Source organism: Mustela nivalis (genome assembly GCF_964662115.1).
Source record: "Mustela nivalis genome assembly, chromosome: 3".
In the NCBI taxonomy this organism is placed as follows: domain Eukaryota; kingdom Metazoa; phylum Chordata; class Mammalia; order Carnivora; family Mustelidae; genus Mustela; species Mustela nivalis.
In genome coordinates this window covers 145,309,910-145,337,082 of record NC_139022.1, presented here as the reverse complement: position 1 = coordinate 145,337,082, position 27,173 = coordinate 145,309,910, and the positions used below count along the sequence as shown (strand labels likewise).

The window sequence follows — 27,173 nt, the reverse complement described above, 5'->3', positions numbered from 1 at the left end:
TTAAAAAGATTTTCAAATGTTTATTCTTAGAAGAAAGAGGGAGAAAGAAATAGCACAAATTATCAATATCATAAATGAAAGTAATCATCACTACTGATCCTGGGGTAATTAAAAAGAGATAATAAAGGAATGCTACAAACAATTTTATGCCTAAAATTGAAAATTTAGATGAAATGAAGAAATTCCTGGAAAGTACAAATAAAACTCACACAATGAGAAATAGATAAACTGAATAACATTTTATCTATTAAAAAAATTGAATCAATAATTAATAACCAGAAAAATATGAATTTTCATCAATGAAGACTGCCAAACATATAAGGAAGCAGTAATATCAATTCTCTATAACTTTTCCAGAAAATAGAAGCAGAGAGAATATTTTCTATTTCATTCTATGAGGTGAGAATTATTTTAATACAAAACCAAATCAAACAAACCAAAACAAAACAAACAAAAAAACTACATTACAGGAAAGAATAAGTACCAAGGTATATCTTTTTGAACACAAACAGAAAAACTGTGATCAAAATATTAGAAAATTGAATCCATTAAAAATTATTTCATGTATGCAAGGCTGGTTCAACATTCAAAATCAAATTCAGTTGATCTGAATTTGATTCAGATCAACAGGCTAAAGAAGAAAACCTTCCATATCAACAGGCTAAAGAAGAAAAACCATACAATAATCACAGAGCTGGCAGAGAAAAAAATTGACAGTATACAATGTACACTCATGATATATGTATTTATTTAAAAAACAACTCCTGGGAAGCCTGGCAGGCCCAGTTGTTAGAGCATGCAACTCTCGATCCAGGGCTTATAAGTTTGAACCCCATGCTGGGTGTAGAGATTACTTAAAAAAATATTGGGGTACCTGGGTGGCTCAGTCAGTTAACTGTCTGCCTTCAGCTCAGTTCAAGATCCTAGGGTCCTGGGACTGAGCCCCTCAGTGAGCTCCCTGCTCAGCAGGAAGCCTGAATGTCCCTCTTCCTTTGCCAGTCCTCCTGCTTGTGCTCTCACAGAAGCAGTAATGGTAGAAGTTCCTAAATTTGATAAGGAATACCTATGAAAAAACCCTTTCAAATAGCATCATACTTAATAGTGAAAAAGTAGATGCATTAAGCCAAAATCAAGGGGAAAAAATTCATTACAAGGACTACTAAGGTTAGGGCATAAAAGTTCTCCAATTCAATATAGTACTAGAAATCCTTGCCAGATAAATAAGAAAAGGTAATAAAAAGTATATGGATTGGAAATAAAGAAACACAATTGTCTGTATTCGTAGATGACAAGATTATCTATGAAGAAAATCCCAAAGAACTGACCAAAGTCCTGTTAAGTGAGGATAGAAGATCACTGAATAAAAGATTAATATATAAAACTCAATTTCCAATGTTATAGCACTTAACAATCGGAATTTGAAATTTCTACAAACCATGCTATATATTGTATGATTTCAACTATATAACATTTTGGACAAGAAAAAACTATGAGATAATAAACAGATCAGTGGTTGCCATAAGTTTCAGAACACAAGAGGCCTGAATAAGAAGCACAAAAAAGTGTTTGTGAGGTGATGAAACTATTCTGTATGATATCATAATGGTGAATACCGGTCAATAAGCATTTGTTAAAACTTATAAAACTTTACAGCACGAAAAGTGAACCAAATACTATGCAAATTAAAAAAAATAATTTAGGAAGTCAGAAGTTCTCAGGATAGAATGCAGAATGTAACAAAAAATATAAATGTATTATAAATGTTGAAACCACCTCACTGAGGGAGATTAGGAAGTGTGATGCTGACCCAAGCATCTTTGCAATGAGTGGAGAGGCAAAAAGAACCTTACATAAGATTCATACTCCAGTTGATAAAGTTATTTCCTATGGATATACAGATTTACAGTTCCAAAACCACTGCACATGAATATTGCAATTGAACAAAAAAATAAATATATAGTGGAAACCAGATTTCTAACTCTTAAGTGAAGTATTACAGATAAACAAGAAGAGAAGGTCATAAGTCATATGGTGATGGATTGGAGTTGGAAATATCAGCATGAACTCATATTTAGCTTAATAGATGGATACACAGAAATATTTATAGACATATGTATACACACAGGTTAGTATATGAGTATATACCTCTTTGCCTTGTCATCTGAGAGGGTGTAGAAGTAAAGGTAGTCCAGTAGTAACAGTACACCTGGTGTCCAAATCTTAGTTTCTAAAACTACTCTTCAATGAATAGAACCAGGGATCCTTAGAGAAATGGCTAAATCTAAGACTGGGCAGGAAATACACAAAATGTTCCAGGAACACCTTACAGTGCTAGAAAAAAAATCTTAACACAAAAAACAAAAATACCCCCCCCCCCCGGACCACAATAACAGGAGTGCTTCAAAGGTGCACAGGGGTCATCTGAAAGAGGTCCAAATGGCCAAAGTTTGAATGATTTGAGCAGCATAATTAATAAAGTAGCACTGGACCCTTGTGCACTGTTGTTGGGCAGGCAAACTGGTACAGGCATTGTGGAAGAGAGTATGGAGGTTCCTAAAAAAATTAAATATGGTACTACCCTACAATCCAGTAAGGGCACCACCAGTATTTATTTACCCAAAGAATACAAAAATATTAATTTGAAAGGCTATATGCTCCCCTATGTTTACTGCCAAAGTATGGAAGCAGCCTAAGTATCCATCATTTGGATGAATGGATAAAGAAGATGTGGTATATACAGAATGGAATATTATTCAGCCACAAAAGATGAAATCTTGCCATTTGCAACAAATGAATGGAGCTAGAGAGTATAACACTAAGCAAAATATGTCAGTTAGAGAAAGACAAATACCATATGGTTTCACTTGTATGTGGAATTTAAAAAACAAAACAAAGAAGCAAGTGGAAAGAGATGAACCCAAAACATTCTGAACCATAGAAAACAAACAGATAATTACCAGAAGAGAGTTGGGTAGGGGAAAGGGTGAAATAGGTGAAGGGGATTAAGAGTTAACCTATCTAGATGAGCACTGAGTAATACATGGAATTGTGGAATCACTATATTGTACACCCAGAACTAATATAACACCATATATTAACTACATAGGAATTAAAAAAATAAAAACAAATAAAGTAGTATTGCATTATAAATCAAATTATAAATAAATATTCACCAGTCCATATTGATAAATAAAAATGGGCTTAGTGAATAATTAAATGTAAGAGTAAATAAATTTCCCATTTAGAATAACTTCAAATAGTTTATGCATATACTCTGCCCTTAAGAAAATAGAATATTATTCTACTATTCCCCAGTCCTTAGTCATGGGCTATGCCTAATGATTATCCTTCAAACAGAAAAGTATGGAATAAGGAGAAAATAAAGTAACTTTATAGTGGAGAAGCCTGACAAACACTACCTCAATCCAGGTGATTAGCATTAACATTAAGAGTGAAAAGACATATTGATAGTAATACCCTTGGATATGATGCAAAAATAATGGCTCTTTATGTTTGTGATCTACCTCTCCAAAAAACTTACCCTAATCTAATCATGAGATCATCAGGCAAATCTCAACTGAGAGATATGCTCTAAGATACCTTACTAATGCTCCTGAAAATTGTGAAGTTTATCAAAAACAAGGAAAGCCTAAGAAATCCTATATTAAAAAAAAAAACAAGAGCAAACTGGGGCACCCAGGTGCTCAGTTAGTTGGGCGTCAGATTCTTGGTTTTGGCTCAGGTCATGATCTCATGAGTCACGGGATCAAGTTCCACATCATGTAGGGCTCCACACTCAGTGGAGTATATATATATATATATTATATATATATATATATATATATATAATATATATATATATTATATATATATATAATGTGAAAATTTTTTGGAATTTTCTGGGGATTTTGTTTTTACATGCTGATGTTTGGATCTCAACCCCACTCAATTCCATCAGAAACTCTAAGGTATAATCTCAGCTCTGGCATCGGACTTTATTTTTTTAAGTTTTCAGTATAATGAACTATTGAATTAGATGAACTGAATGATTACTCATAAAGAAGTAAAATCTGAAGTATTTTAATACCAAAGAAAACAAGAGAATCAGACACAGTGCTTTACTTGTGAAACCTAAGAAGACTTCGGGTAACAATAATGCCTAGATTGTTTAAACTTCCTTAAAATAGAGAATACATTTTTTTTAAAGTTTTCTTATTCTTGCTAAGAGGTAAACAAAACCTGATAATCCTAAATTAGCTAGGGGATCACAAAAATAGCCACCATAACAATAAATAACAGTCCAATTTCACCTATAGACAGGCTACAATGTGTTAAAAACAATAATACATCAGGACAAATAGTTTTTATCCCAGAAATGATCTTACCAGTCAACACAAGGATATTTGTTACTGTAACTGACTTTACTAATAGTGTAGCCAGATAAATCTAGGGAAATAAGTGTTCCAGTGTTTATATAAAACCTTGGTCATATTAGCAAATATAACTACATAGTAATTAAAAATTGCTTTGAATTGACAAAAATGTACATCAAATGTAAAAATACACTCTTAATGCATAATTAACACTTCCAGAAAATACTTTCCAGATGTTTCTTCTACATATTTATCACACACCCATAATTGCCTCAAAAATGTTTTCCCTCCCAAACCACCTTTCCCCACACTTGCACAGTACATATACACTTTTATTTTTTTACCCTGTCAGCTTTCAATTACTTCTTTCTTTATTTGAACATTAGTGCTCTGTGCTTTCTAAAGTAGATATTTTGGGTCTTAGCTTTTCCAAATCTATTTTTCCTAGAACAATGTGCACAAAAGGCCAAGGGGCTAATTATGCAGCACAGAAGAGTGGGAAGAAGGGGAAGCCGGAAACTTCCAAAGTATCCTTCAGGCGTGAGAGAGAAAGTCAAGGAAACTACCTATCTTGAATTGATATATATATATATTTTTAAAGATTTTATTTATTTTATTTGACAGACAGAGATCACAAGTAGGCAGAGGCAGGCAGAGAGAGAGGAAGAAGCAGGCTCCCTGCTGAGCAGAGAGCCCAATGCGGGGCTCGATACCAGGACCCTGGATCATGACCTGAGCCGAAGGCAGAGGCTTTAACCCACTGAGCCACCCAGGTACCCCGAGTTGATATATTTTATTCAACCACAATAGGTTAATGGATAAGAACCTTATAGTTATGTTGATATATTCCAAAAAAGCATTTAGTAAAATTCAAAACCTTTTCTAGCATTTCTTAGCTGTTATTGAAGAATACTTCTGAAACTCAGCATAGATTTATTTTATTGAACAAAATGAAATTTGTTGTCTTTTTCTCAACTACTAATTTGATTTGAATACTTTTTTCATCATTACTGATTGTTTTTTAGGGAATCGTATATACTGGCTGACTAGTCTCTAATGAACAAATAAAAATTTGTCTCCAGTCTGGACTTACTGATTTAGAATCTTTGATGGGTGGGGCCTGAGCATCTTTGGTTTTAAACAGCCCGCCGATGATTTGGATGCATGCACGGAATATACGAGGGAAGACAGACAACTACACAATTAATTTCAGTGTGAGGCAGACTGAGACCAGGACCCTGGAAGTCTATGAGAAGTACTATGGACACAAAGGTGGGAGACATTGATTCTGACTGAGAAGCCTTCTAAAGAGAAGATATATTATAAAGTCTGTGAAGGATAAACACAAACTAATAAGGACCATTATTCTATACCTCACTTAGGAGAAGGAAAAGAGCTTCCTTTGAACTGCCTCTTAAAGGATAAGCCTATAGATATTTGAAGACAGACTTCTTACCTTTTTCTAAAAAAAACGTTTCAGTTTCTTGATGTTGAAGAACATTTTAACATTAAGATTGCCCAGTCCTGATACTATACTACCAGAGGTCTAATATTAATCATTAAATTTCTAATGTTTTAACAGAATTGGTAGAAACTAAGAAAAGAAACTAAGAAAAAATAGTTTCCTCCTTCTGCTTGTTCTAACATTATTTCCTCTATGCAAAAGAGCCCCTAAAGTCCATATATTAACATGATGGCTCCTCCCTGTAGTTGTTTTACTTTTTTGTCTCAATACTACCTCGAAGCATCTTTGATTGGGATGATTAAAGTCCCTCTATGAATGTGCATGTATACTAGAAAAGGTAAGACTATATGGTTTTCTTCCTGATATATAAAAAAAATCTAGTGGAATATATATGTATATATCTCCCCCAACCCAGGATTCTCTTCTTTTAAGTGAGATGTAATTGACACAACATGTTAGTTTCAGGTATGCAACTATAGAGAGTAACAGGAATCACCCACATCAAGCATGAAATGTCAAGCAGCGACACAAGAGCCAAAGGCGTTGCAGCTAAGACCAGATACTGAAATAAGCGCCAGTAGACGGCACCCTCAGAATGATGAAGAGCAGAAAAAGAAGAGTTCTGCAAAGGCCCATGACAGATTAAATCCCTTTAAAAAAGAAAGATTTTCGCAGCAAACTATCAGACTTTCAAGACACTGACCCTTTCACGTTTGACCACATCAAAAAGGCGGCCGCTGCTGAAGCTCTGCCGGACTGATCTCTGAACAGAACAGAGGTCCTGCACTGCTTGGACATAATAAGCAGCCCTCGCTGAGGGCTGACCCCACAGACGGAGGCCTTTACTGAACTGCGTGCTCACAGACTGATTTCATCTTTGGTGTCTTAACTTCCTACTCCCTGTACTATCTTTCTTGCTGTGTAACTTTTCTTGTGCTTTGTTTTATGTGGTGGTAAGAGGCAAAGTTGAACAAAGAGTGAAATGTCACTGAGTTCGGAATCCCGAACCTGCTTTATAATTCTGTTAACCTTGCTTTACGATTGAATAAAGCTGGCATTGTGGAAAGACACAACTCGTGTGTGTGCCTTCCTACCGTGCTCATGACAACAACATAATACTTTGATATTTATATACATTGAGAAATGATGATGACAATAATCAGGGTAACATCTGTCACCAAATATAGTTACAAAAATGTTTTCCTTGTGATGAGAGCTTTTAAGATCTACTTTCTTAGCAACTTTCAAATATGTAATATAGTATTAGCTATTATTGTCACCATAATCTATATTCTATTGGCTTATTACTAAAGAAATATTTTAATGTTTTGCAGAAAGAATGAAATCTTCCATGTGTGATGGTGGAAAACTTGATCTCTTTTGGGGAAAAATACAGAATCTAACTTCACACTATATTCAAAAATATATGCTGGATGGGTTACTATTAAAAATGTAATCAAGGTATGCATAATAAATACAGTAAACTATGATAAAATAGTAACAAAATGCAAAACTAAATAAAATAGAGGTAAAGATGGAGAACATTTTTGTAAATTTGCCCTGTACAAAACCCACCTGGTCTCCAGCTTGTCAATGGCCGAATCACAAGACTTGTCAGTCTCCATATTTGCATAAGCCAATTCCTCATAATAACTCTCCTTTTGTATGTATGTCCTCCTATTGGTTCTGTTTCTTAGGAGAACCCTGACTTTCACACCTCTCAACTAGAGGCTACATTCCTCAGCCTGCCTTACACCTACAGGTACTCTCAAAACTCAATTCTAGCCAATTGGATGTAAATAAGCACTGACAGGGACAATTCTAGGTACACCTTTAAAGAGAAGTTGCTCACTCGTCACTTCCTCTGTCCCCTTCTTCCCTTCCTGTGGGCCATACCTAACATGATGGAGAGGAACCAGTTCCTTCTAGTGGGAAAATCACTCTAAGGGATGGCGACAAAATCAATGAAATCTGGGATCCTGAAAACTGTCTTGAGGAGAGCCACCTGACTCTCCTGGGACTTCTGTGTGAGACAAAAATATATTTTCCTTCTGGTTTAAGCCAGTGTTCATCACTTCCGGTTTGTGAAGGTAACAAGATACTCCAACCAACACAGTAAATATATACACACTGAGCATGTGACACTGAAATGTGAAAACATGCCATTTAGATACTTCTATGGAATTCGAATACAAGTTCCTAGTCAAAACCCACAAATCAACATTCTGACATCTCCAAAATTCTGAGAAAGACACATAACCGAAGCAACATTCAGCGCAGTGCCACTTTCTTTCTCACTGACCTCCAAAGTAAGAGCCATCTGTCAGCTTCATTTCTTTACTGGATTTTGTGATGACACCAGCAACTCCATGTTGAATGAAATACATTTTTTTACCCACAGCTCCTTCTCGTATGATATAATCTCCAGGTTGAAACACCTCAAATCTCAACTTGCTCAGCATGGCGGTCACGAAATTGGGATCTGCATTAGCAAACAGTGGCATGGTAGCCACTAGTTTCCGACAGTTGAAGTTGACGATCTCCTAAAGATGGCAAGGGCAGACAAATACGAAGAGAGGTCTTAATCATAGCATGTTTACATTAAAATCTACACATAGCCCAATACTGCAATTTAAGTTCAGAACCAAAGACACATACATTCTAATAATCTGCATATCTCTTCAAAGCCAGAAATTGTGTTTTATTTTTTTGTTGGAACTTTGTATTCCCAGCATCTAGCACAGTATAGGCATACATTAAACATTAAGTAAATGTGAATTAAATATATATGTCTTACCTTTTATAACTTCCCAATCCCTTTACCAAACTTCATATAAAATTAGAACTCAAATGTGGAAGAGTTCTCGTCTCTACTTTATCTTGTTTTATGAAGAAAAGAAGTCACATTACCTCCTGTTAACTATGATATTACTGCTTTTGTGCCCCATTGTGTTGAACAATCTAACTTGCACCTACTGACCAGAATTCTGAAACAAAAGTCCAGCTGCCAGACAAGCATTTTAATGTTTTTTTTTTCTTAATGTTATTCATATCAAAGTGAGGGCAATGGGGTGTTTAAGAAAGGTTATACAAAGAAGGCTCTAAATCTAACTATAATCTATAATTTTAAATTCAATCTGTTTCTGGGCTAGACCAGAAAATCACTCTTTTTAAACCTCCTGGGCTTTAGACTGGAGGGACTACAGTTTTCTTTTCCTGAATTGTTTGTTTCTCTTATTCCTGGATCCTGGCCAATTCTAAATTAGACTTAAACATTTGATTTCATTCTGTAGATGTGGTCAAGATTAGACATAGTGTTATCCCTTTGGACTAAAATAGAGATATGGGAACAACCATTTTTTTTTTTTAAGATTTTATTTATTTATTTGAGAGAAAGAGAGAAAACATAAGCACACAGGCACTGGGGAAGGGCAGAGGGAGAAGAAGACTCTTGCCTGAGCAGGGAGATTGCCATGGGGCTGGAGCCTGACATGGGCTTGATCTCAGGGTCCTGAAATCATGACCTGGGCCAAACGCAGATGCTTAACCGAGTGAACCATCCAGGTGACACTGGAAAGAACCATTTTTTTTTTTTAAGATTTTATTTTATTTATTTTACAGAGAGAGATCATAAGTAGACTGAGAGGCAGGCAGAGAGAGAGGGAGGCAGGCTCCCTGCTGAGCAGAGAGCCCAATGCGGGACTCAATCCCAGGACCCTGAGGTCATGACCTGAGCCGAAGGCAGTGGCTTAACCCACTGAGCACCCAGAACCAACCATTTTTAATCTTGCAAGTTACATAGGTAAAGAGATAAATAGTGGGGAAACTAAATTTTTTTTTAAAGATTTTTGTTTATTTATTTCACAGATAGAGATTATAAGTAGGCAGAGAGGCAGGCAGAGAGAGAATGGGAATCAGGCTCCTTGCTGAGCAGAGAGCCCGATGTGGGGCTCGATCCCAGGACCCTGGGATCATGACCTAAGCTGAAGGCAGAGGCTTTAACCCACTGAGCCATCCAGGTGCCCCAGTAGGAACCTAAATTCTACCACAATGCCATTTCTCAAATATTTGTTCTCCAATGAGCCCTAAAGAAAAAGGGTTAACCCTGAATTTGTGATCTCTTTTATGAGGCATAGATACTATACTGAAGGAAATCCTGCTAAAAGGTGGGAAAAGGGCAAAAAAAAAAAAAAAACCAAAAACTGGAAGTATTAACGAAAGCTGAGATCTGAATTCTTGCTTTAGAAAAATGTTATATAAGCTAATAGATAAAATAGTTAATAAATAGATAATAAATAGATTAAAAAGTTAATAGATATAATAGATTAAAAAGAGTTTCTTCAGTTTTGGTTCATGAAATGACCTGACCTTATTTTGGAATTGGTAAGAAACTTGTAGCTAATACCAGAGCACAAAATTTGGGGTCCGCCATGGAGAAGAAGGTATTTCAACTTTAATAGTATTTTGTCACTTCAGTAGGGCTAAGAAGAGTCTCCAATGGTGGGGTTTCATGGAGAATGGTAAAATATTCCACAGTCAGCTGTAATAAGCAATAAGTGAACATAACAACAAAAACAAGAGAAAGATATTACATGTGGTACCTCGTGTAACATCATCCAAGCCCAGATAATGTTCAGCTGACTCCATGGGGAGCTGTACCGAGGTCAACTTGTAGTTGATTTTAACTGGTGCTGGCGAGCCTTGGTGGGGATGGGACTACAGTAAGACCCAGCAGGTGGTAGGAGCTGAGCAGATACGCGAGCAGGCAGAGCAGGTAGAAGGAGCGCGGGAACGGAAGAAGAAAGGGAGGAAGATGGAGTTTGAGCAGTGGAAAAAAGTGCTCGCAAAGACTAGTTTTGTTCCCATCGGGAGATATTTACTTAAAACTCCTAGAAAGCTCTCTCAAGCAAACAGCTTGAGAAACAAGTCTCTGGTGTATAAAAATGTGTTTTTTATTATTCAAAATCTTTCTGTACAAAAACTTCAAGAAGACAAAAGGTGAACCACTCAAGGTACTCAAGGTAACCACAGGAGTTGAAAGAAGACAGAGAGGTCATTAAAAGGACCAGATTGACTGTCTGAATGAATGATTTCACATGCAAAATGGCAAAGAAGAATACTGTGGGGGAAAGTGAACATAAGTCAAGTTGCAGAGAAAATCAGAAATTTCAAACAAAAATAATAAAACAGAGAATTCTTCTATCTGTGTTCTTGAATTTCAACTACACAACTTTTCTCTTCATTGTTCTCTCACTCTTTATTTTAGAAAATAATTGGAAGTATATTTTATAAACAATGTAGCTGTACTTTATTTATATGAATAACTTTTTCTATGACGCATTGCCTGTTCAGGTACACCTATTGTAACTGCCTTGATTGTAACACCGCGGGGATAATTTCATATTATTGTTATGGCTTAAAGGAATCCATTAATTTTCTCCCTCTCTGTGGAACTTTTACCCTCAATGTGACGACTATCAGATTGAAACTATAAATTCTAACAAGCATTTGATGAGAAAAAATGTAATTAGAAAGTTATTTGCATTTAAAAGCCCTCTCTCCTCCTATAAAATTGGCTTGCTTCGAGGGTATATACTTTAATAGAAACATCATGTAAGTCTAGAAATGAGGCAAAACTTTTAAAAGCTCTTCTCCATCAATCACATTTCTTTATAGCACATTTTCTTAGAGAACATATTTAATAAAGTTATTAATATCTCTCCATATGTAAAACAAGACTTTTAAAGCTCCTCCTCCATCAATCACAGTCCCTTATAGCACACTGACTTAACTGAGACACACAGTTAAGTTATTAATATCTCTAATTTCCATCTATGTTCTTTATGGCAGTTTTTATAATAAGCTATTTTAGCAATACGTCTGGCTTGAGTTAGAAGTATTGACCATATGCATTAAACTGAGGAATGCTCCATTCTTAAGGGAATCAGACAGGGCCCTGACCTAAATAAGGTACTCCATATTAGCAAGCTTACTGTAAACACTTAAAAAATTGTAATCTTTTTCTTCCTGGAGCGTCTTGTAGTAACAGAAAGTATAGATGTCGTAAAAAACAAAGAAATACAATCATCCAAAAAAAAAAAACTTCCACAAAGATGAGTGTATTTCAAAGGGGCCAAAGGAAAGAGCTACCAATAGCGAAAGTTTTAACGATTGGTGTAACAGTAAAGAATGTAGTGTTAGCCCTGGGGATAAAAATATATGTTTATAAAAAATAAAAAATTTAAAAAAAAATAAAAAATAAACTAAAAAAAAAATAATGTAGTGTTAGATTAATCCCAAAGTACAAAATAAATAATCATGAGACCATATTTATACAATATAATTAAACAACGGAGTAAATTAAAAAGCACGGGGAAATAGACAAATCTGTTCAAATTCCAAACAAACTTTTCTCTACTAAATAAAAGCGTAATACAGTAAACAACAATGAAGAACACTGCATTTGATCTTACTTTGATATGTCAGTTTATTTCAAATATGAAAGTCTTTCCTTTCCAGCGCTCCTTTGTCTTATTTTGCTCAAGTATGATAGAATTATTTATGTTCATTGTTTGGTCCCAGACTAGAGAATATTTTTTAAAGTATCATTCAGACAGAGTAAAGTGCACAAATCTAAAGTGAATTTTCAAATGTATAACCACAACCTCTCTATCCATATTCATCCATTGTCAGCGGACACTTGGGCTGTTTCCATGGTTTGACTACTGTAGACTCTGCTGCAATAAACACTGGGGTGCATGTATCCCTTTGAATTAGTGTTTTTGTAGTCTTTGGGTAAACATCCAGAAATGCAACTGCTGAATTGTAAGGCAGTTCTATTTTTAACTTTTTGAGAAACCTCTGTACTGTTTTCCACAATGGCTATACCTGCACTGATTTCTCTTGAATATTTATTTACCTTATATTGGAATTACTGGATGATAAGGTAAGCTTATATTTAATTTTAGTGGATACTAGCAAAAGTTTTCTAAAACGATTGTATTATTTTTCTCACATTCTTTGATATTAGCCATTAGTAGGTATGCAGAGATATCTTACTGTTTTTAAATTTTTTTCCCATTGCAGTTTTATCTTACATTTCCCCAATGATTAATGTTGTTATGCACATTTTTATAGGCTTACTGATCAGATAAATATCCTGTTTGGTGAACTGCCCAGTCAAATTTTCCTCTTATTTTTTTTTTTTTTTCCTGTTGTTGGGAGTTCTTCTTATAGTCTTGACATGAGTTCTTGGTTGGGATATACTTTGTAAATATCTTCTCCTCATCTGTGACTTGCCTTTTTACTCTCAGCATTCATTTTTTATTATTTTTTTGGTTTAACTTTATGACAATCAGGAAATTGGATTTTGTATATATATGTATAAACAGAGAGAGAGAGAGAGAGCGAGAGAGAGCTTTACAAAGGATTTTAAATTAATTTTTTAAAAGATTATTTATTTGAGAGGGAGAGAGAACACACAAGGGGATGGAAGGGCAGAGGGAGAAGCAGACTCTGTGCTGAACATGGAGCCTAATGAGGCTCTATCCTGGGACCCTGAAATCATGATCTGAGTCAAAGGCAGAGGCCTAACCAACTGAGCTACCCAGGTGCCCCACAAAGGATTTATTTTAACCATAAACCAGTACTTAGGAATTATGCAAAGTCTGAGACCCTGATAAAGTTAAGCAATATTTTTTTGGTCATTATTAAAAAGAATAGTAATATTTTAAGTCTCCTTGAAACACTATATTTCTTTACCAATAACTTAAGTATCATTGGGGAAAGTTCCATTTTGTAAAACATTTAGTTCTCTTCCATTCTACTTTATTTTATTCTACACAGTATAGTTCTAAAATGTTTTAACCATGGTGGCTATAAATATAATTACCATCATTACAATAATGAATCATAGAGTATCTTAACAAAACAGAGCTGCTGTTACATTGCTAAATTCCTACACCCAACACACCCTGTATTTTTAGACTTTGCAGAACACACAAGACCTTCCTTCTAAGAACTTATATTAGACATTCCAATGTCATCCAGACATACGACTTCTATATTAACATCAAACACGAATAAACAAATATAGTCAAATCTACGTCAACTGACACTTTATCCCCTAGGAGATCCTATAAAAGAGTGCTGCTAATGTTGCCCTATTTCCCCCAGTTCAGAAACTGGGACTGGTGAGAACTGGAGTAAGTGGATGTGTTAGGGGTAAGGATAATTTTAAGAATAAACATAATAAAAATAAGAGACTATTTTTTTTTGTATGCTTTCCAGTATCCAGGTATGGCTTTAAATCTTTTACAAGCATTAATTTATTTTATCCTTGCAAAGTATTATTACTTAAGTATTATTACTACTCCATTTTACAGAAGAGACTGAATAATCTGCTAAAGACCACACACTTGCAAGAGGAATAACCATGGTTTGCTGGGCGACCCAGCTCTCCAACTTAGGGGTTTGATGGATTCTAAGAAGCTATCTTACTTTCTGAGCATATCTGGTATTACCACATACCTGAAAGATTTCGGTATTACCCATAAATTTGTTCTTTTGAAATTTATGTATTTTGAGAGTCTGACATGAGTCTTTGTTGATTGTGGGGCAGCAAACGGATGGCAATGAACTTGGCTATTTTTATTTTACCCACAACAATTATTTTGAAAAACCTGAATCTGAATGCCTTTATTTCTTGGAAGATAAAACAAACTATTCAGGATTGTTCCATGGGTCTTTGCCCTCCTTGGGGCTCTCATGTAGATTAAAGAAAAAAAAGGACTCAATGACCTGCCAAAGATGACATTCTCCTCTTTGTCACTTTTCAGAGGAAGAGGATAATCTTGTGGACACATTTATGGCACTTACTAAAATTCAGTTTACCAGGCTTGAATTCTGAGGAGAGAATCTGGAGAATCTGAAAAGAATCTGGAGCTACATCTCCAGCGGGTATGACTCAAAATCTCTACTTTCAATAACACACTCAAGGTTATAAGCAATCAGGTTTGGAAACCATGGTTCCTAAAATAAAGATGTATCTGAAAGTTTACACCTAGTTAAGGGACGAAGATATACGTGTATATATTCAGTATAATATAGGTAGTAAAAAAATACGTATATGGGTTAGTCTCTCTCTCCCTGTGCGTGTGCGCGCACACACATTCAATCCCTGATTCCAAAACTAAATGGCTCTGTGCTCACAGAAAGTGACTCAGATTCTTCAAATTTCAATCTTCCCATCTGTAAAATGGAGATAACATAGCAACTCTATCATAGATTATGATAATTAAATTAACACAAGTAAAACATTAATAAAGTTTACTCAGGGTTATCTGTTTTAAGCACTGTAATTTATAGCTGTACTATAAAATAATATTAATATCAAATGAATTGTATAGACTATATATTCTATATTTTCAAAGAACAAATGCTTCAAGGTAATTTGGGAAAAGGATACTGAGTCACGTTCAAAAAAAAAGTGGGGATTGTTGATTCAAAACAAAAGTTAAGGTGAGTGCAGAGCTTCTGAAGAAGAAAATGATAAGATATTCTTAGGGGAGTGTCAGTGAAATTCCCTTGTGGCTAACGCCAAGGAATAAAATATAGAATTCTTATAATAAAGGTGTTCCATTGATATAATAAATTCGGAAGGTGAATTGTACATACACATTCTATTATTTTTTTTAAGAAAGGAAACACATGAAGCAATTTAAAAACAATTTTGCTCAGCATTCCCAACTGGCTTGTACTGATCTGGGTGTTTGCCTTCTAACTTGCAAGATGGTGGACTGCATGTGTGAGAAAATCGGTCCATTCTGGCATATCTTCATGCTTAAAAATGTTCTAAACATTTGTCCAAACATCGGGAAGCAAGTTAGGTACTGCTTCAATTTCTTAAGCTGAAAGCATTTCCCTTGATTTCTATATCTTATTGGGAAGATTTAAGGTAATCTATTTGTCTAGTCGAGATCATCTGTCTTATTTTTTAAAGAAAGCTTTCACTGCAACTCCTAAATAATCTCAATATCAAAAACTATGTAATAGACTACAAAGCTAAGGAACATTTACCCTTAACATTTGTTTGGGGAGAGTTAAAAGTGTTTAGAAGTAGAAAAAGGAGGATTGCTGAATTAATATGGAATGCCTCAATTTTAGTCTATTGTAGTTTTCCATTTCATTAAAGAAGTAATCAAGTATTTGTGTATTAGCTAAGAGATGCATCAAAAAAAATCTTTGAAAAAAAAATGCCTATACACGCATCTCTTAAAATATATGAGAAAAAAATCTCTGTATTTTTTTTAAGAATTTATATTTCTTTTTTTTTTAAGATTTTATTTATTTATTTGACAGAGACAGATCACAAGTAGACACAGAGAGGCAGGCAGAGGAAGAGAGAGAGAAGCAGGCTCCCCGCTGAGCAGAGAGCCCGATGCGGGACTCGATCCCAGGACTCTGAGATCATGACCTGAGCTGAAGGCAGCAGCTTAACCCATTGAGCCACCCAGGCGCCCAAATCTCTGTATTTTTATCACCTTAATAAATGTTTTAATATGTGTATATATTCTTTAAGACAAACTTTTATTCACCTTAATATATTTGTAATCACAATATACATTCAATATTTGTTCCTTTTTCCCTATCTTTATAATATAAAATATTTCCTATTTTGAGACATGGTCCTAGTTGCTATTCTTTTTAATGGCCACATGATATTCCATCTTGTGTTAGTCATAGCTATAATAAGAAAAGCCCAGTAGAGATACAGAGAAATAGTCTGCAATAGCCTCTTTCCTACTGACATTTTTCACCATTACTTATTTTGCAACCCAGCTATATCATTAGTTGCTAGATCAACAGTCTCTTCAAATTATGTTAAAGGCAATTAGTCTAAAATCTCTGCATATACAAATGGCCAATTATGCTGAAGTGGCTTCAGTGAAATCTGCCTGCTTGTAAAGGATTGATCAGAACAAGACGAATTTTGAGATGGACAGATTCAAACATTTTAATGTTTTCTGTTGCTACAGTTCTCAAAGGCATCTAATTTGGTTTTGAGATAGTAAATCTCATTTAAGCCTTACAATACAAATGCAAATGAAGTTTGAAGTTAAGATAGTCTAAGCATCGTGCCATTGATCTGTTTTCCTAGAACACAGGGACATACTGCTCCACTAGGTACCAGGCAGAATAATGACAGTGACAGAAAATTCTCCTAACATTCACTTAAATTTGATTATGAAGCAAGGAAAAAGAGGTAGGAACAGACCAAGCAAACCTATATTAAGGAATTGTGTATTGAAAAGATGTGTGTGTATTGGAGACTCTGTATCTTGGTCCTGCTGTGTAGTATCCCAGGCTGACACCCTACAAGGAGTTGTATAAACTCCATCAGGATGCAGCTCTGGGGGCTTACAAGCAGTAAGCAAGTTGTAAGAATAATTTGCAGAGTAAGTGTTAAGCCTATCTGACGTGGTAAACATAGACTGATCTGAACTGTCAAACAGCAAACAAAGCAGCCTGGTATCCAGAAATAGGCTGAACTAAAAAAATATATATATTATTAAAATGGAACCAACAGTTAGTAGTGTGAGTTAGAAGACAATCCCAAGAGAAGGAGTTTGGTATTGGAGAATTGGATAAGAACCTATATTTGAGAATTTAAAATACAATTGTCATAAATTCATTTTCATCATTAGTGGTCAGTAACAGAAATAATCTGTGTTTAATAGCATATGTACATGTGCAAAGGACATGAGGAAATCAGGCCAGGCCCTAAAACCAGGCAGCATTCTAAGGTTCATTAAACATTCATTTACATGTCATGCTAGCTAGACTTGCGTGGAGCACAGCGCTGTGTTGGCAAGTGTTATAGGCTGAATTGTATCGTCCCCAGATGCATATGTTGAAGCCCTAATTCCCAGTGATCCTCTTTGGAAGGTGTCCTTATAAGGAGAGGAAACAGACACCTGGCATATGTTAGCACAGAGAAAAGACCACCGGAGGACAGAGGGAGAGGGCGGACAACTGTACGCCAAGAAGAGAGGTGTCAGAAGGCTCCAACTCTACCGGCCCCTTGATTTTGAACTTGCAGCCTACAGAAGAATGAAAAAACACAATTCTGTCATTTAAGCAATGCAATCTGTTGTATTTTCTTACGGCAACCTAGCAAACTTACAGAGCAAGTTAGGCTGGTAAAATGTGGCAGAAAGAAGGAAGCTGCTCTCTTCTGAATATCTGCCAAGAACCAGAGGAGCCCCAGCTCCGAAACTGAGGGAGTGGACAGCGGCAAACTAATCCAGTTAGGGTCACTCGGAAATGACAGGGAACACAACCCATATACTTTAACAACTTCTGAGCTCTTTGATCTGGGGAGAAATAAATCCCCAAAGATATTCATCTATATGGAGAAAGGATTTTGCTTTATTTTTGTATTGAGTTGGAAGCATCTCGGGCCGTCAGGTGACAAGAGCAGTTGGCAGGCGGAAATGGCTCTAAAGATCTAGAGATACAGGACTGGGTGCTATTTTATAAGATTATTATTTTTTTTAATTTTCATAAAATATATATAACAATTTTATAATATCAAACATTGTGCAGTTTGCAAATATGTTCACCATGCTTTGTGAACCATCACTCCATCGAATGACCTTCCATCATTGGCAGCAAGAACTCTGGAAACTATTAAACAATAATCCCCCCTTCCCCCTACCGTCAGTCCCTGGTGACGCCTCTTACTTTCTGTTGCTATGAATTTGTCTATTCCAGGGACCTCATATAATTGGAATTATATAGTATTGCACAGGACTAATTTTTAAAGTCCTAGAAGTAAACGATGCCCCTAGAGAAACCTTGTAGGGGATTAAGGAGGGAAGTAATGAACGACGTTAGGAAAAATCAAGGAAAAGGCCCAGTGGTCTGGCTTCCTCTCACTGTAATAATGCATGTTCTCTTCCCCACTCCCCTTCGCTGATATCCCTTCCACATCCTCACCAGCACTTGTTATAGCCTGTCTTTTAATAATACCCATTCTAACAAATGTGAAGTGATATCTCAGTGTAGCTTTAATTTCCATTTCCCTGATGACTAATGATGTTATGTACCCTTCTACCTACCTGCTGGGCATTTGAGTATCTACTTTGGGGAAAAAAAAAAAGTCTATTCTCATCCTTTACGTACTTCTAAATTGGACTATTATTTTCCTGCTCTTGAGTTGAGTCCCTTGTATATATTGGATATTAACCTCTTATCACAGGTGGGGTCAGCAGACACCTCCTCCCATGCCATAGGTTGTCTTTCATTTTGCTAATTGTGTCTCCGGCTGTGCAGAAGCTTTTTGGTTTCATGTAGTCCCACTTATTTATGTTTGCTTTTGTCACTTGTGCTTTAGGTGTCACATCCAAAAAAAATCACTGCCAACATCAACATCAAGAAGCTTTTTCCCTGTGTTTTCTACTAAGAGTTTTATGGTTTCAAGTTGCACATGTATGTCTTCAATCCATTTAGAATTTCAGTATGGAGTGTCAGCTTTGCTCTGGTAATTAACTATATGTGAACTTTTTACATTTCTGGTATTTTTAGTAATGTACTTTAACTTTTTTTCATCGTTTATTTTTTTCCATGTATTTATATCTTGTGTCTTACAAGCATATGGTAGGCACTTTGAGACTGAAATCATATTTTACAATTTACCTTCCCATCACGCCTGGATCAATGTTTTGCACACATTAAGAAATTGATAAATGTTTTTTGTCCATTTGTTTTCTAGAAACTAGGGATGCAAGGGAAAATACACCGAAAGAAGGATAGTCAATTTCTTTGTTTGGCAATGTGACCATAACCAGGCCACTTAAAGTTTTTCTAGCCTTTTATTCCTGTGCCTGTTACATGAATATCTGATAATTTATAAGATCCTTGTATAACTTTTCAATTATGATTCTAGCCTGTTTTAGTTAATCTTAACTAAACACATTTTACAGGGTATTTTAAAACGCAACAAGTATGTACTTCAACGATTCAGAATTGCACAAGTAAACACGCATTCAGATTATGCTTTCTTCCCTAATAGTCTATTCAACAAATTAAAGGTCAGAAGGACAGTATTATACTCTCAGCCTGATTCATGTTCTGTGAAAATGAAATATACTGACATCATATATTCTACTGGGACACATGATCTGTACCTATTTTCAGCCCGTGGCTCTTCACACTCCATTGTTTAAAAATAGATCAGTTCTGAACTTTGGAGACAGGCTCGAAGGGCATTAACCTCTTTCTCCACAGTTAAGTTTGCCATTTTGCTCTAATCGAGTAAGTATAAATCTGATCATGTTAAAAATAGACCTTTTTACTTTGTACACATTCCAACAGGCTCTCATAAGCAAAGGGGTAGAGGTCACAGAATTCTTCTAATTAATTTTTTAGTTTTAAATACACTGCCTGCTTTTGCTAATCAGTCCTATGATCCTAACATTTTAATGCCAAATTTTAATGCTAAGACATTGTCTCCAGAAAGCTGGCTGTTAAAATGAAGGAAGAACTTATCAGCAGATTGTTTGACTACATTCCAGAAGAAATGAGACATATGATAAGGCTGGGCTTGTTGTCTCTCCTGTGTTTGGCTAACACCCTCTGAATGACCCCCTCATGGCCCTTGCGCACAGTTATAATTGGCTATTGAGATTTTTGTCCCTAGGCCACAAGAGCCGTGAGAGCTGGGACTGTATCTTACTCTTCATTGAATCAGAGTAATACCAAAAATTAAATTTTACCGTGCACTTACTGTGTGCCTGATGCATTTCTAATTTTTTATACTTTTTGTTCATTTAATCTTTATAACATCTCTATGAGGTAGTTATTATCACCATCATCCACATTCAAAAATGAGGAAAGTGAAATATATGCAAGTTACTAAATGGCCCAAAGTCATACATAGAGTAGGTTGTGGAGCTGGATTTAAATTGTGTTGGTGGAACCAGGGCCATGCACTTAACCTTGATCCCGCATAGCCCCTCCATAGTAGCTTCTCATTCATTGTTTGTTGTACAACTGAAAGATACACATGACTATTAATGGCACTGAGAGTATTATAAAAAGGATTTAAACTGGATAGTTTAAAACAATTAAACTGGGTCTTCTTGAGCAGCTAGGGGAGAATAGGAGCTTATTATAGGTGAATGGAAGCAGAAGAAAGAAAAGCTTTCTATAACCAGAGCCAGGTCAAAGAAGTGTGTGGAGTGTGGGGCGGTTTCCAGAGATTAATTTGGGCTTTGCAGACGCAGAATTTTGACTATATACAGCCATAGAGGAACTAGAGATTAAAGATTATAGATAATGAATATATAGATCATAAAATAATAGCTTTAATTCACAATGCCAAGCTTCTGAGTATCATCATAAACACTTTTCTCAGAATATTATGGTTGTTCTGGTCCAAGTATTTTAGTTCACAGTGAAAAGATCACTTCTGAGAATGCTGACAATTCTCACAGAGCCAGTGTTCAGGTCATTATGGCCTAACCTGAGGATGGATGCACAACTTCATCTGCCACTCTGAATCTTCTCCAACCTGAGGTGGCTCCTACTTCAGTTTGGACAGGGAGACCAACAATGTTTGTTCCATGAGCCACTGACAATACTCCGGGAAGACTTGGTATAGAATAGAAAAAAAAGGCATTTTTTGTCTATTCCATTGATCTTCCTGGGTTCTAGGAATTGGATGGAATATCTATTTACCTTCTATAATGATACTCTATTGAAATATCCCCTTCTCTGGGGCACCTGGGTGGCTGAGTCTGTTAAACATCTGCTCATGATCTTAGGGTCCTGGGATTAAGTCCCAGGTAAGGGTGTCTGCTTGTGGGGAGCCTGCTTCTCCCTGTCTTCCCTGCTCATGCTCTATCTCACTATCCTTCTCTGTCTCTCAAGCAAATAAATAAAATCTAAAAAAAGAAAAAAAAAAGAAATATTCTCTTCTTTCATCCTGACTGTAATAAATCACTACTGCAAAAATCTAAAGTTTAAAAGAAAATAAAAACCAATCACAAGCAAAATAGGACCTTCTGGCTTATGGTATATACATAAAAATCACAATCACAGAGGAATCCAGCATCCTTTTGTTATACATGAGAATCCACATTTTCCATAGTATGATCAAAAGTGATACTAAGAATATTCTCTGGCCAGAGCACTTCAGAGTTCTGGGCATCACTTTTTATCCACATGAACACCACTGTTTTGTTGATAAAATGCTCTCTTTGAGCTCTAACAATCAATGATTCCTTGAGATGATTTTCGAGGTGTGACATCCAAACTTTCTTTGCATTTCTTTATCCAGTAAGTAGTTATTAAGTATGAACTGAAGACTGAAGATATGGTGGAAATCAAGAAGGATAAAGTTCATGCCTTCTTGGATCCCAGACCACACAGGGGTATGTACACAACTAAAAGGCTTATGTGATGGAGAAGGACTTCAAGAGAACTAATTTAGATAAACTTCTCAGGAAGACCTCTTTGAGGAGGTACCACTTTTATTGAAAGAGGAACAGTAAGAATGAACCAGATATTTTTTAAAGGCATTTCAGCAATTTGTCTCCAACGTATGAAAAGATAAATCACCTAATTTATGCCACAGAAATGGAAATGGAAGAGTGCACTCAATGAAGCAGTGTTTCTGTAGCATCCACTAATGCAACTAATTTGCATACGTGTGGTATGAGATTTCTGTAAGAGCTTTCAAAGGTCATACAAGTGAAATACTGCTACTTTACATCTTTGGGAGTCTTCATACTTTAAAGCATTCAGACACACTGAAAAAAAAAAAGCTGGGATATAAAAATGGATAAAATATTATAGAGCTTAATTGATCATGAATATAGAATGATTTTCACATTCCTTAACATTGCATTTTATATTTTTAAGCAATAGATCTTTTGCATATGTTTTTGAGAGGCTGAAGGTTTGACTTACCTTTCATTTCTATACATTCCTGAGTACCCAGACTTGTGTTAGCAGAAATCATTCCTCTTTAGTATATATTAGCATCTCAAATTAGGCTACATATTTTCACAAAAATAAGCCTTCTGCACAATGAAGTATTTTAAGTTAAAAGTTTTGTCGCAATATAAAATGGTGGTTGACTCAACTTTGAATATATGATTAGCAATTATATATGGCATGCGTATGTGTATACTATGCAAATCTTGTATTTTTACCTTCTGTCCCAAAATACATATCAAACAATCCAGCTTTCCTCTTCTGAGTATTCTACTTTCTCTCATTTGACATTTATATCAATCACTCAATGTCTTCTGTGTACCAGGCACTTTCTAGACACTAGGAGCACAGGAGTGAGCAAAATATGCCTTGGCCAAGTTGATGCCTTAACTTCTAAGTTAAAAAGATTTCCTGTGATCTACCACTATGACTAATACAGTAAGTTCATAATACTCCAATTTCATAGGGAGGAAGATATATTTCTCACTGTTCTTACTGAACTTTTCTTCAGAAGACATGTCTGGCTTTTTAAGGTTCAAGTCTTATTTATTTAATTTAATTATTTTTAATTAAATTTAATTATTTATTTTAGTGTTCAAAGATTCATTGTTTATGCACCCCACCCAGTGTTCCATGCAATATGTGCCCTCCTTAATACCCACCACCAGGACACTTCTTCAAGTTTTATTTAAATAACAACTCTTGTTCTCTCATTACTATGTGTCTTCTTACTTTCTTATCCTACTCATCTTATTTCCATTCTAATAAAGTCTTAACTCGGTATAATATAAAAAAATATGCTTTTGCTGGGTTCTGATGCTAGATGAGCAAAAACTGAAAAGCAGAGAATAAATGGAAAACATCGTTTTCACCTTTTAAGGTGTTAAGTGTCTGAGCATTTAATCATGCTCAGATCTCTAATTCTATTAAGATCTCTAATTTTATTAAGTAGTCAGACAAATCTCTGTTTTTCAGCCATAATTCTGTTAAAGGCTATTCACCCAGTAAATACTTACTGAGTTCCTACCATAACTGCCAAGAAAGATATAAAGATTAAGCCATCGTCTCCAGCCTCAAGAAGCTCATAGTTGTTTTTTTTTTTTTTTTAGATTTTATTTATTTATTTATTTGACAGACAAAGATCACAAGAGAGGCAGGCGAGGGGGGTGGGGGAGATGGGTTCCCTGCCAAGCAGGGAGCCTGATGCAGGGCTCAATCTCAGGGCCCTGAGATCATGACCTAAGCCAAAGGCAGAGGCTTTAACCACTGAGCCACCCAGGCACCCCAAGAAGCTCATAGTCTTAAAAGAAACAAAAATAAACTGATAAGTGATAAATACAATGTGAGAGACAGAGTGCTCAGGGGAAATTAATAAGGAAGTTCATATGGAGTAAGAATGCCTGACAGGAAGTGGAATGTAAGTTGAGTTGGAAAAAGTGAAGGTAGAATAGCATGAGGAAAAGCAATGAGACAATTAGCAGCACTTTTCTTTTCTCAGAAAATTATGAACAATTTCTTGTTGATGAGGTATTAACGGAAAAAAGTAAATATGAAGGCAGGGCATCGAGCGTCTCATAGGCCATGTCAAGGAGATTGGACTTTTTCCTCTAGGGGATGGGAGATCATGATCAGGTTCTAGGAAGAGAGGAGAATTGTCAAACTCATGTTTTCTATCAAGCAATATGGTGGCCGTGTGATGGTATGCATTTGAGTTAACTGAGGTCAAAGGCAGGGAGAACAGTTGTGAGTGCACTTCAGATGTTGAATTAAAAAATGCCGAAACCCTGAACTATGGTTTCTGAAAATATGAGGTAAACCACTGGTCATACTTTAGTAACTGAACAGTTGTAGGAGTTAATGTGGTCTCATATGGCTGTGGATGGGGTAAAAATGAAAAGTGCATTTTTTTCCATTGAAGATCAGAGTTAAGGTATTGTGTGGCAAGAGAAAGGGTAGTTAATAAAATACACATGATTAAGAAGGAGTTCTTGTAATCCCAATTTTATACTACACTGTACATTTTGAGCACAGAGGAATGCTTCTCACTGAAGCAAGCAACATTGGGCCTTTTACACTCATTTTTCTTCTGGCTTTCTGTATTTCCTCAATGACATTTTATGTTGGAATCCTAACATTTCTGTGTTTCTTTATTTAAAAAAAAACATTTTATTTATGTATTTGACAGAGAGAGAGAGAGAGAGCACAAGTAGGGGGAGTGGCAGAGGGAAAGGGAGAAACAGGCTCCCTGAGAAGGGAGCCTGACATGGGGCTCGATCCCAGGACCCTGGGATCCTGACTTGAGCTGAAGGCTCAAGACACTTAACTGACTGAACCACCAAGGTGCCCCTTTCCTGTTTCTTTGAAATATATCCTTAGTTTTATAGTGTCTTCCTGTCTTTTGATTTAGTCTTAATATCTGATACTATCTCTTGGATTATATTTGTCTTCCTGCTATGGCCTCTCCTGTCCTGTCTTTGAATCCCTCTGGGTCCTTGAGAACCCAGCTTGGTTCCAGTGTCCTGAGCTTCTGCCTTTTGGTGAAGGGGATTTGGATTTATTAATTATTATTATTATTTATTATTATTATTTTATTTATTTATTTTTTTTAGAAAGGGAGAAAGTAGGGGAGGGACGAGTAGAGAGAGCATCTTTTTTTTTTTTTTTTTTTTTTAGAGAGAGAATCTTAAGCAGGCTCCATACTCAGCACAGAGCCAACGCAGGGTTCGATCTCATAATCCTGAGATCATGACCTAGAGCCCTATGCTGAGTGAACTGAGCCACCCAGGGGCCCTAGGGGATTTAAATTCAAATTCAAAACAAATTCTGTAATCCAACAAAGAGATAAAGCAAAACATATTGACAGTTTTTTTCTTAAACCCATTACTTTATTTTTTAAAAATACAACAATAAATGAAGTTTGAATTGTCTTTCCTAAAGCAAAAAAGAAAAAAAAATGATATTCTTATTTGAGGTATTTATAAAGAAAATAAGCTAATCAACAGCAAATTTTGAGCTCCATTATTGGCAAGCTCTTAACTGATAATTCAAGGCTCAAAACAAAACAAAACAGAACAGAACAAAAAAATGAATAACTTTTAGGGACTGCAGAAGCTTAGGAATAGATATAAATGGTAAAGATTTTAATTGCAATGAAAATATTTACTGAGCATTTAATATATGCTACATGTACTAAGAATTGCAAGAAAAATTAAACTATAAAGAAGCCTTTGCTTTTAAGAACTTTCAAGCGAAAATGGGGAAAACAAACAAGAAACACTAATGATAAAAGAGACAGGAATGGACAAGGAGCACACACGTGTTGTGGACTCAGTGCATTAGGGGTCAGAGAAAAGAGCAATAAAATCTAGCCTGGGAAAAAAAGAAGTTGTAAATAAAGAAATATTTGAACTAGATTTTGCTAACAGATGACAGACATTTCTGAAAAACATATGATGCAAGGTGAGAAATTATAATTGATTTCTGCAAAACAGCAAGTTGCACAGTTTGGCGTTAGACCACTTTGGAACACGTAGAGCAGCAGGGAGAATAAAGCTGGAGATTTAGCCGAGATTGGAGCACAGAAGGGCTGGAATACGAGCCTAGGGAGGCTAAATTTGATATAATTTTATATGTAAAGAGTGAAAGTTTCTCAGCAGAAAAATGAGTAGCTCGTACATATGAAAAGAAAAAAAAAAAAAGATTAATCTGACATCGATGTTTTAAATGGTAGTTAGAGAAAATGGTCCGGAGGCTGGAAGGCAAACGGAGGAGACGCTCTAACTGTCCGTGTGAGAAGACTAGGGTCAGGACAACTGCGGTGGGGAAGGAACAGGGTGCAGGTGTGGGTTGGGCGGTCACACTGAACTGACAGCATTGGGCAATTGACTGGACAGGCAGAGCAGAAAAAGATAAAAAAAATAGACTACAATTTTACATTCCAAATAATTTAAGAGAATGACTAAAACATTTACTGAGAGACTTCAAAAGAAAAATGGTTTAGTAAAAAAAAAAAAAAAAGGCTTAGTAATGGAAGATAATGATTGTATAACTTAGTTTACTATGTATATGGAGTCAAGGGAAAACCATGCAGATTTTAAGAAAATAGTGTTATTGGTGAGAACTTGGAGCTCAAAATTTACAGAATTAAGGTGCAAAAAGATATGAAAAATAAAAAAGCTAAAGAACAAATTCAGAAATGCAAAATGAAAAGCCAAAGGCTTAGTAATGGTTCAGTGCTAAGGAAGCCCAAAAAAGAGATTCAGGATGTGTGTTTTGTTAACAGTTTAAAAGGACCACAAAGGACCCAAAGACAAAGGCTTTTTGATGAGTAAGAG

At 35.7% G+C, this 27,173-nt stretch overlaps 1 protein-coding gene across 2 annotated transcripts in view; it reads right to left on the bottom strand.

Annotated features, from left to right (window-relative positions):
• The window catches only part of HCN1 (hyperpolarization activated cyclic nucleotide gated potassium channel 1), a 396,554-nt gene that overhangs the window by 43,573 nt on the left and 325,808 nt on the right, over positions 1-27,173 (bottom strand). For both annotated transcript variants that reach the window (XM_082723243.1, XM_082723244.1), the window contains one exon: positions 8,141-8,381. In XM_082723243.1, coding sequence (XP_082579369.1) covers positions 8,141-8,381 — 241 coding nt within the window. The remainder of the gene's footprint in view (positions 1-8,140; positions 8,382-27,173) is intronic.